General features: G+C 38.6%; 1 protein-coding gene and 1 long non-coding RNA gene across 2 annotated transcripts in view; one reads left to right on the top strand and one right to left on the bottom strand.

Annotated features, from left to right (window-relative positions):
- LOC311089435 overlaps positions 1–12,254 on the bottom strand; it is a 99,772-nt gene that overhangs the window by 22,776 nt on the left and 64,742 nt on the right. The window lies entirely within an intron of this gene.
- Positions 8,556–10,426, top strand: LOC311097820 (uncharacterized protein; the record flags this gene model as incomplete). Its single annotated transcript, XM_084137702.1, has 4 exons — positions 8,556–9,123; positions 9,212–9,265; positions 9,352–9,720; positions 9,804–10,426. The coding sequence occupies exons 1-4, from the start codon at positions 9,120–9,122 to the stop codon at positions 10,424–10,426; spliced, it is 1,050 nt and encodes a 349-aa protein (XP_083993828.1). The 5' UTR covers positions 8,556–9,119.

The raw sequence follows: 12,254 nt of genomic DNA, 5'->3' as shown, positions 1-12,254 counted from the left end.
TCCCTCAGCTGGACCGGTGAAGTCGATGTGAATACTCTGCTGAGGAGCTCTGGGCCACGGCCAAGGACGTAAAGGTGAGAGGAATGGAGATTTTAGATTTTGATGGCATGACAAGCACGTCTTAGATTTCTCTTCAATTTGAGAGTCAATACTGGGCCACCAGATGCAGCCGCTGCTAGTAGGGGTGGGCGCTATACCGGTATGAACGTGAATACCGGTATTATGTTGTGCCATGATATAGATTTCGCAATATCGTGGATAGCGCCGTTAGAAATTCATAAATTAAAATGTTGCAGTTATATTGTTTTGTTCAATTTGGTACTCTTTACAACTTTTAACACTACTAATGACGATACAGAATCGAGGCTGGACTAAACATTTAACATTTTTCTCTACTGTGTCCAACTCGCGTGATTCACAGGCATCAATAATCAAACACAGAGAGCACGGTAACAGTCCAAGTTAATAGAGCACAAACCACCTCCTAAACATACAACAGCAATAAAGCGAGCACATGCAACTGCAGTTTGCGAACTCGTGAGATTAATAGGCACTGCAAAAGTGAACAAGATGAGCAAACATGCAGAAAGTCATGTTGAAGAGCACGAGGAAGAATTGGTTAAAAAGAAGGGGGGCTCCTCTGTCGTCTGGAACTGGTTTGGATTCAAAATCTCTGACATAAATATGCAATTACACAAGTCCTGGCAGCAGACAAAAAGACACGGCACCTTGTACCTACGTGGCAAGACATCATGGTCCTTGAGTCAGTCACAGCAGCACTAAAGCCACTCCAGGAGTTTACGGATGCCCTGTCAGGAGAAGCATACGTGAGTGTGTCCTATTTGAAGCCTGTCATCCATCTGTTAAATACAGAGGTTTTGTATCCAAAAGAGGGTGATACCGAACTGACTCAGGAGATCAAGACTAAGGTTCTCGATTACTTGAATGACAAGTATACTGACCCAGCAACAGATGAGCTACTCACCATGGCTACCTTTCTTGACCCAAGGTTTAAGACCATGTACAAATCCACTGAGAAGCTTGAGGACATTAAGGTAAGAGCTGCCTCAGAGATAGAAAACCTTCTGGTGGAGAACACTGGCCTGGTAGAATCATCATCTCTTGCAGAGGATCAACCTGAGAGGGAGAGAGAAGCAGCCACGGCTCCAGCAGATCCACTACCATCAGCCAGGAAGCCTAAGAAGAGCCTTTAAGAAGACCAGCAGTGCATCTGCCTATGCCTCATGTTCACAGAAGCAGATCAGCGAGCAAGAGCTAAACCGCTGCATTCTGGCAATGGCATGTGAGACAGATCCTTTGGAGTGGTGGCGATTTCATGGATCTAATTTCCCACGTGTGAGTTGTCTGGCAAAGAAGTACTTATGCATCCCTGCCACAAGTTCGCCCTCTGAAAGGGCATTCAGCACTGGGGGCAATGTGGTCACATGTAGCAGGGCGGCACTGAAGCCAGAACTGGTCAACAGGCTGGTGTTCCTGGCACAGAACTTGTGAAGAAGTTGATGCGATGTGTTCAAGTTCAAGTTGATACTTGATGGCTGAGGCTTGAAGTTTGATAATTAAGTTTGTATTGATGACCCTATTTTTCATGTAGTAATTTTCTTTATCTCCTGTATACTTTAAATACAGTATTTTATTTAATTTTACATCATATTTATTGTGTTGCAGGTTTGCACAGTTTAAAAAAAACAAAAAAACAAAACAATTGCACAATAAAAAAAAAAAAAAGAAGATAGAAGAAAGTCGTTAGTACTAGCTGAGGCTTCAAAAGATTTGTTTGAAACCATTACAGAGTTATAACATATTTGAGTTTGTAATTACTGTATTTTCCATGTAGCAAAATACTTTCATTTTCTTCTCCTGTGTTCATTAGATATTTAATTTCAAGTTATGTAATATTTAATGTAATTCATACCGGCCTATACCTCATGTTGCACGTTTGCACTTTTTGATAAAAACAATGGCACAATAAAAAAAGATTGTTCAGGTCTATGTCCAATGAAATCTCTCACCTTTTTCTAAGTACATAAGATTAAAATACATATTTTGCCTGTATTTTGAGGTGTACTAAATTGTGATTCCATTTTTTTTTCTCATATCGCAATATAATATCGATATCGTCTGAAAAGTGAAAAATATCGTGATATGAATTTTAGCTCATATCGCCCACCCCTACGTGCTAGCGCCCAGAATACCCTAGCAACCGCCTAGCAACACAATAGCAACCACCCAGAACACCCTAGCAACCGCCTAGCAACCACCCAGAACACCTTAGCAACCCACTAGAAATACCTTAGCAACTTTTTAACTTCAAACTTTCTGGTCCAAGCTTTCTCAGGCCAACTTAAAGTTTGTCTCGATCTAGTTAAGTTAATTTCCTCGCACTCCAGAGACCAGTTCTATTTATGTCCGTACGCAACATTGCATTTAATGGGTGAGGAATCAGCCAAACAACATGTGACCTGGAGCGCCCTCCAGTGGAGACAGACTGAACTAACCCGAAAACATCCCAGCTACAGCTAGATAGATGGTATTTGTGTAGTTAGATGATGGTGGGGAGTGTGTAGGAGTGTTTTAAAGAGCTGTGCCGTGTAATAACGTGAAGAAGAGCTTTTCTCTGAGGATAATCCGACTCGGCTGATTCACACTCTTTCATGTGTGTGTGTGTGTGTGTGTGTGTGTGTGTTGTAGTTCTGAGTTTTAAAGTTTATATGAACATGATAACATTGGAGACATTTTACAGCATTTTGACCACATTACCCTTTTCCCTCTGTGTCTGTATTTCTAATTTCCATGATAAATACAACGCTTCCTATGCATTAATTTCCCCCAAAATGTATATCAGTAAATGTTCTCTCTAATAGAGTTGTTGTTTTTTATTGTTAAATATATTTTAACAATTATAATTGTCAAATTTTCCAGATGGCATTCAAAACTTGAGGGACGCAAGAGGACGACTCATTGAGCTTTACTGTTTTTATTTACCTCTGTTTGCAGAGGTGTCGCAGAAGTGATCAAAACAAATATACATTAATATAAAAAATATTATATAAAACTAACATTTAACATCTCATTCACCATCACCATATTATTTACTATAATCAACTAAATCAAATGCCTTGACATTCAATTATAAATGTTGAAAGCACACCTTTCAAGCTCAAATAATTGTTCAACACAAATCATGTAAATCTTAGCATCAATTCCATCAAATAAGCTGAAACACAATAATTACATTTTACAACTTCAAAGTTGATATTTTACATCAACATCATTTAAATAGTTAATGTTCACACCAGTTGCGTCTTCAAGCTTGAATTTGATCTGAATGTGTGAAAGTCTTTGTTAGTCAGTGATGAGATCTTCTTCAAACTCTTCTTCTTCTGTTGATATTTGCGGCAGACTAGACACGACAATGGCATATTGCTGCCCTCCTCAGTTCATTTGAAGTATTACAGTTTTTCTCAATTGTTTTCACACAAATACTGGTACTTGAGACACGTTGAACACATGTAGCTCATCTATCTCTGTTTCCGGTTATGTGTGTTTCTTTTTTTTCTGTTTCATTCAACCAATAACTGATTTGATTGGTCACTTCCAGTTTTAAATGATTGTTGTCCAACTATTTTAGCTTTAATAAAAAAACATTTTTTTGAACGGGAACTCACGCCTCTTGCCCTCTCTAAGTGGAACTTACTCGTGTGTCTTTATTTAGTTAAAGATAGTGTTTCCTCGTTATTTCGAGCTGGTGTAGTCGCTAAGAATCGAGCCACTTGCTACATGAGCAATAATGAAAAATACATTTGCACTGAAATCCACTCAGCAACACTTCTCAGAGTTTCATCTCAGGCTGTCAGATGAGAGGAAGTTAATAACCACAGGAGGAGCTGATGATGTCTAAAGGACGAGCTGTAACTATATATAATGAAGAGGAAGAGCTATAACTATATATAATGAAGAGGAAGACTGACAGAAACAGAAAATGGCTGATAAGTGTGATCTGTGTCTGCTGGGACTGATCATTCTCTCTTCACTTCTCACAGGTAAAGAAATCTGTATTTTCTCTAAAGACATTTAGTGGAATTAGTCTGGAAAGAGTTCATTTGAACATGCTCAGTTTATTCTTGCACACATTCACGTTGTGATCTCAGAGTTGTGTATTGATACACACAGATCATACTGTATTATTCCTGATACTGGACATAGTGTCACTCAAACATCTGATGATGAAGAATTATCTTCATATTAAGAGTGTGTCAGTGATTTGATCAGCTCTCTGATAAAGACTAATAGTTTATTCTGGAGAGTGTGTGGTTTGCATTAAATGAGAAATAAAAGACTGTATTTGAATCTTCTGTTTTTTAATTGTGTTTCAGGAACCAGTGGAGTTACTGTGTTCATCAGTTCTGGTGAAAATGTCTCTCTGTCCTGTAATAAAGCTCTTTCTGACTGCAAATCAACTACATGGACCTACTCTAACAGATTCAGTCGTTCAGGAGTTAAACTGATTACTGGAGGGATAAAGAATAAAGACACAGAGAGACATGAGAGACTGAGTCTGGAGTCTGACTGCTCTCTGAACATCAAGAACGTCACAGGAGAAGATTATGGATTATACAGATGCAGACAATATGTGAATGGAGAACAACAAGGACCTGAATCTTTTGTTTTTCTGTTTGTTCTTCATGGTAAGTTTATGATTATGTGGTCAATTTAAAAAGGGCAGATTCTCCCTTTAAACTCAGATGATGATTGAAGAGTCTGTGATCTGTGTCTTGTGTTCAGTTTCAGTGTCTCCATCATCATCATCATCTTCATCATCATCTTCATCCTCACAGACTGAGATCAGTCCAGGCCGCTCTGTGACTCTCTCCTGTCAGTTGTATACATATTATAGACTCTCCTGTGATGATTGGGTCCGTTTTGAGGGAGTTGAGCTGTTGTGGGTGAATCAGGCTGGTGTTGATCTGAAGACAGACTCCAGATATCAGATATTATCATCATCAGATCAATATCACTGTATCCTCACTCTGACTACAACACTCCTGAATGAAGATGACAACAGAGAGTGGAGATGTCAGCTTACTCTCAGTGATCAACTCGAGACCTCAGTCAGATTCACTGTCAAGAGTAGTCCTTATGCTATGGCAAGTGTCAAAATGATTGATGGCTTCCGGTTGTCATTAACCTTTGACCCTCCCCCTCCGTTGACCTTCCGGTCTGTATTGTTATGAATTGACCTATTGACCCTGCCTACCCCTTCGATCATGTGTTTTGACAGTTAGTTTCAACCTATTGACCCTTCCTATCCCATCGATCATGTGTTTTGACAGGTTGGCTTTCCGGTGTCTTTCCGGCATATGTTGTTATGATTAGCCCTATTGTCCTAGCTAGCCCTAGATCATTTGGTTCTGACAGAAAGTTTGAAAACGCTGATATATATATAGGATATATGTGTCAGCATCTCCTCCGCATTCCAGAGGCCATTGTGAGCCCCCTTTGAAAAAGTGAGAAGAAAAAGACTGTGTAAGTGTGTCACACAACCATAGAAAAACAATTATACAAGCAGTTAAATGTTTATAGAGCACTGAAGAAAAACAACATACAGGTTATGGAAATCAGTGTGATGTCTAACACACACACACACACACACACACACACACACACACACACACACACACACACACACACACACACACACACACAAAAGTTGAAAACATACTGTTCTTTAAAAAGTATAAACGCAAAATGAGTATAAAATAATTTACTAAGGTTGAAAAACATACTGTTCTTTTAAAAAATAAAAAGCTTACTAAAACTAATTCATTCAGTTTTAGATTAATAAAAGAATAAAAATCCATCTGACATTATTTATAGAGTTGAAGAAGCCGTCCATACTATGTATGAAACGGGCTCACAGCTCCATCTGTTGGTCTCTCTCTCTCTCTCTCTCTCTCTCTCTGAATCAGCGATCAGAATGGGACATTGTGTTTGGGCTAAATTTATTTCAAAGTTTAAATGATATTTTTATAAAAGTCGTAATAATGTTTTTTAAGTTCAATACATTATTAAAACTGGTAAAACAAAACACTGTTTTTTCCTGTACGAGCTCGCCAAGGCACTCAGAGTGGTGCGCGTGCATGATGCGCGCGTTCTCTCTGGCTGAGTTCGGATCCCTTTAGCTCCTCAGTGAAAGTGAGAAAAGGGGTATCTCACGCTAACTAAAGTTGAAAAACATACTCAATATAAAATACAATATTCATACAACTATTTCGTGACTTAACGCTGATGTAAGCGCCTTTGTAAAACAATCATTATCTCTGGTACACAGCCGGGGTTGTGTTTTCTGTTTTTCTGACAGACATCTGTTTAAACACGGATGCTGGACATTTTTGCGGATGGTTCGACAGGTTGAAATAAATTATAGCTAGTTAGTTAGTTAGTCTATGTCCTGTTTTTCACTTTTCATGCTGACTTTGCGGTATGTTTTCGCTGAATCGGCCATAAGGTTGATATCTCTGCTACACACGGTTGAATATGTTAGCCATTTGTTTTAAAAAACACTGTTGCCTGACATTTTTGCTGTCCGTTTGACAGGTCAAAATAAATTATTGCGCTTTGTTTAGGCTCTGCTCATCCTGACTCGTGATAAAGCATTTCCCGGGCAAAAATTTATTCCTTGTACAATAGCTCCATCTCGTGGCGAAAGTATGTTTTTTTCTACAGATAATACAGACCTATAAATAAACGTTTGGCTTTGAGCCAAACCATCAGTTCTGCCAACTCTCTTCTTCTCTACACATCTTGCCAAGATGCAAAAAAGTAAGTGTTTTATATTAATCTGCTGTTTTTATACAATGATTTTTTTAACTATTCTATTTTATCTATAACTTTGTTTTTTTATACATTAGCAATAATTCATTACTGTTTTAACTAATCTATTTTACATGCTGTCTGCTGTTTTTAATTGTTTTGTCTGGCTTTATCTGCTATTTTTATATGCTGGCTGCTGTTGCTGGGTTTAATCTGCTGTTTTTAATTGTTTTATCTGCTATTTTCCGCTATTTTTATCTATTGGCTTTATTTGATATTTTTATCTGCTGGTTGTTGTTGCTGGGTTTAATCTGCTGTTTTTAATTGTTTTATCTGCTATTTTTATCTGCTGGCTGCTGTTGCTTGGTTTAATCCGCTATTTTTATCTATTGGCTTTATTTGATATTTTTATCTGCTGGTTGCTGTTGCTGGTTTAATCTGTTATTTTTATCAGTTGGCTTTGTTATTTGTATCTAATGTTTGCTGTTTTAACTGATTTCTATGCTATTGACACCTTTATTGGTTATTTTTATCTATTGGCTTGATTTGATATTTTTATCTACTGGTTGCTGTTGCTTGGTTTAATCTGTTATTTTTATCAGATGGCTTTATCTGTTATTTCTATCTAATGTTTGCTGTTTTAAACTGATTTGTCTGCTATTCCATGCTTCATATTTTAAAATCTCTATTGTTATATTATTTCCATAGTTGTTATGATATTAATCTACAGTGAAAACTGTTTTGTCAAAAGATGGTATATCATATCATATAAGTTCTTGGTTATTGAACTCTAATCACATAAATCTGAGCGCCATCCAGTTTTGGTCTATGTTTCAGAAAAAACACAATTATAATTCTGTGCTTTTCCACATCGCGTTACTCCATGACTTTTATTATGAAAAGACGAGGCCTTCCTTAATGGGCGCCCCCGGTGTTTAGCCCCTGCATGCTACAATGTTTTTCTATGCTCAACAACAAATATGTTTCAGAGAAAGAAATGTTTTCCCCCATCGTTTTTTCCATATGCTTTCATTACATCGCGGTTGTGGTTCTGTTCTACCCATCTGATATCATTTCTGCGTTCTATTATAATTTGTGGTATTGAATCATCTGTGTGCTAACTCGGGCTTGCGTTCTATGAGTTCTACGTGTTATTGTTTACCAAAACTAGTTTTCAGCCGTCTACATGGTTCTGAAACTAGGTCGATTTGCTTTCGCGATGTTTTAAAACATAAAAAGTCTGTTTTAACACTGTTTGTAAAATAGCTCCATCATGTGGTCATTATTGTTATTGCACCCTGTTTGTAAAATAGCTCCATCGTGTGGCCATTATTGTTATTGCACCCTGTTTGTAAAATAGTCCTATCGTGTGGTCATTATTGTTATTGCACCCTGTTTGTAAAATATCTCCATCGTGTGGTCATTATTGGTATTGCACCCTGTTTGTAAAATAGTCCCATCGTGTGGTCATTATTGGTATTGCACCCTGTTTGTAAAATAGCTCCATCATGTGGTCATTATTGTTATTGCACCCTGTTTGTAAAATAGCTCCATCATGTGGTCATTATTGTTATTGCACCCTGTTTGTAAAATAGCTCCATCGTGTGGTCATTATTGTTATTGCACCCTGTTTGTAAAATAGCTCCATCATGTGGTCATTATTGTTATTGCACCCTGTTTGTAAAATAGCTCCATCATGTGGTCATTATTGGTATTGCGCCCTGTTTGTAAAATAGCTCCATCGTCTGGTCATTATTGGTATTGCGCCCTGTTTGTAAAATAGCCTCATCGTCTGGTCGTTATTGTTATTGCACCCTTTTTTGTAAAATAGCCCTATCGTCTGGTCATTATTGGTATTACACCCTGTTTTTGTAAAATAGCTCAATCGTGTGGTCGTTATTGCTATTGCACTCTGTTTTGATTTATTTTAGGATTAATAATCTGTTTAACTTTAAGTTAGTTTTATTTATTTATATTTAACTATTTATTTTATTTATATTTTATTTTTACATTTATTTATTTATTTTTTTAATTTTTTTAATTCCATGCTGTCTGTGTGTGTGTGTGTGTGTGTGTGTGTGTGTGTGTGTGTGTGTGTCTGTGTGTCGGTTTGGGTGTGGCTGTGTTTGTGTGTGTGTGTGTGTGTGTGTGTGTGTGTGTATGTGTGTGTGTGTGTGTGTGTGGGCGGGCGTATCATCAAATTTTGCTAAAAGAACAAGCATTTTAGATTCAATCGTCAGTTGTCCTCTCAAGGCTGAAGGATTGAGATCCGGGTTACATTACATTACATGCGTATGTGTTTTATTATTCGCGGGTTGATGCGTATAAAATCAAATTACTAAATTATCTTTCATGCATAAACAGGTTTTATATTTTCCAGGCTCGAAATCCCCGAATATTGAATTGGTTGCCTTCCAAGCCATCGATGATGCATGTGAGAACTTATCTTTTATATTGTTTATAAATTAAAATGAACTTAATTTATTTTAATTATTTTAACTAAATTTTTTTAATTCACAGTATCAGCTGTGGTAGATCTTACGAAAGATGATGATGACGGCGAGAGTGCTGGACCAAGTGGTGAACCTTTGAGAAAGGTCAGAAAGACCGTCGATTCCAATTCACACAACGATGACGGTGAGAGTGCTGGACCAAGCAACGAAACTTTGAGAAAGGTCGTCGGTTCCAGTTCGCTCGGTAGCCCACCAGCCATTCCACTTGTCATTATACCCCACAGTCCTATCACCCCACCAGCCAGCCCTCCTGTCACACCTCCTGTCACCCCTCCAGCCATTCAATCTCCCACCCCACCTGTCAACCAGTCAGTCGGTCCATCTACCAGTGGGGTGAGCTGTCAGCAGCCCTGTCCTGACACGACTGTGTTATACGGTAAGACTAACTACATTATCGGAAGTTTAAAAAATACAAATTGAAACAGACCATTAAGATTTTTGTTATTTTCTACACAACAGGTTCAACCGGAAAGCATGATGATGTGACGGCCTGGGATAGCGATCAACTGGAATCATGGGAGTGTGGTTCTTGGGCGAGTGAGCACGACGAGGTATCGGTCATAAACACTAATCAAACAATTGATGAAAACAGCTGTTTTCACCAATCATCGGAAGAAGACGAAGGAGACATTGAGGATGAAGAAGTAGCATCAGCAGCAGGGTCTCAGACGGTTGATGTCGGCGCTACTCCTCCGACGCGTGCGGTTATTGATTCAATAGAATCATTGAGACAGCAGTTTCGTGATGCACACAGCGAAACACAAAACCGTTTAGAGACACTGCACGCTGAGGTTCATGCTCACAGCGATACACCTGCTAGATTAGAGACACTGCGTGTTCAGGTTCGTGACGCACAGATCGAAACACGTAGTAGATTAGCCGCATTGACCGCTGATCTTCGCAGCTCTCAGCTGGAGGTGCATAGTAGAATCGATGCGCAAGATCGATTTTTTCAAAATCTGACTGATGAAATATTTCGACGTATCAATAGAAACGAACGCATGTTCACCGAATACCATCGTGAACTGGTACTTTTGGTTCATCATCTTCTTCTCATTCTCGTCGAACAGTCAGATGAGTAAAATACATGTGTTCCATTAAATCATGTAACGATTTTATACACTCTGATTTTATATTGTACTATTTCATGTATGCTTTTTATACTTATTATATATTCTCTGATTTTGTACTATTTCACATATACTCTGATTCTGTACTATTTCATGTTTACTTTTTACATATACTCTAATTTTGTACTATTTCATGTTGGAGTCTGAAATCTAAAATGGAGGATGCTAAAAGCTTTGACTCAGACGATACAGAACTGTCACCGGACGAAATTGAAATGCTAAGTATACTTCCTGATTCTTTAGAACAGTATTTGTTTAATTTAGAATCTTCACAACCCTTCGCTAATTTGGATCTTTTTGAATTAGCTGTAAATCCAAATATGAATTTGTACGATCATGTGCTAAGCGTAGACAACAATCCTGTTGTACAATTCGGTGGTGTTTTAAACAACCAATCATCAGAGCACTCCGACGGTAATGATACTTCACAACCATCCACATCAGGTAATGTCGACTCTACTACACAGACTCGATTAAGCCGTACGGACATTGACAGGTTGATTCGCGACGGTGGCGACGTTAGCGGATATCATGTTTTACCACGACCTCGTTTCAATAGCGTGACGTTGAGAAGGACTACGAATCTGAGAGAGATTAACTCTACAGATTTGGCCTCTTATCACATTCGCTTACACGATATGCTGAGTGAGATTGTTTCATTTGCTAGACAATTCGACTACAATCCCGTAATCAATATTACATTGTCAGCTCCCAGTCTCCAAACACCAGTCAGCGGAGTTTTAACTCATGGTAATAATTACGAGGTGGATTCGCTTTTCGATCAAATTGAAAAAGTTTTACAGAGCAACAATCGGTTACTATCTGATGAGGCCATTGAAATTGATGCGTCAGTAGCCTTGAACAGACAAGGAGGTGGTGGACAGCGACGGAAACTCACAGATCTGGCCGTCGACCAAGTGATCAAAAGAAAAAAGACGAGTTTATTCTGCCCCACAAATATTTCAAATAATTTGTGCTTCTCCATCTGTCTCGCCCGTTTTCTTAACCCCCAATTACCAGAGAGTGAGTTAGAAAAACTGGCTGTTGCCATCCAAAACAATGTCGGCTTCTCAATCCAAGACAAAATCGGTCTTGACGACATAGCCTCGTTTGAACGTGTGTTAGACATTAAAATCGTTGTATTTCACAGATCTAACGCCATGGTCTTAGAAACGTACAAAAATTCTGACGAACCCCACCCAAAAACGGTCTTCCTCTATCTCCACAATGATCATTACTACATGATACTGAATTTGACGGGGTTCATGGGTTCGCCATACGTATGTCCATTTTGCTACAAAAGTTACACCAACCGCAGAAACCACAGATGTAAGTATGCTTGCAACATCTGTTTTGACTCAGATTGTTACACGTTCCCTGTAAGAATCATACATTGCCCCGATTGCTTGCGTTACTGTAAATCTGCCTATTGTTACGAAATGCATAAAAAAAACTCACCCCCCGGTCAGGAATACGCGGCCTGTGATATTATAAAATTTTGCAAACTATGTAACAGACGTTACGACGTTAAACAGGGCGATAAGAAAAGTAAACACATGTGCGCACCGGACAGATGTGGGCATTGTCGCGAAATTCTACAGGACGAGGGGGAACATCAATGCTTCATACAACCCCTAGCGCCTAAGGAAACGTGTGAGAAATACATCTTCTATGATTTTGAAACGCGTTACGAAAACGGTAGGCACGTGGCTAATTTTGTTTGTGCCATCACATTCAAAGGGAAGAAATTTACGGCCCGTGGTACCAGCTGCATCGCTAA

The sequence above is a fragment of the Abramis brama genome (assembly GCF_963993115.1).
Source record: "Abramis brama genome assembly, chromosome: 1".
NCBI classification, from domain to species: Eukaryota; Metazoa; Chordata; class Actinopteri; order Cypriniformes; family Leuciscidae; genus Abramis; species Abramis brama.
This window is presented reverse-complemented; position numbering and strand designations above follow the sequence as displayed.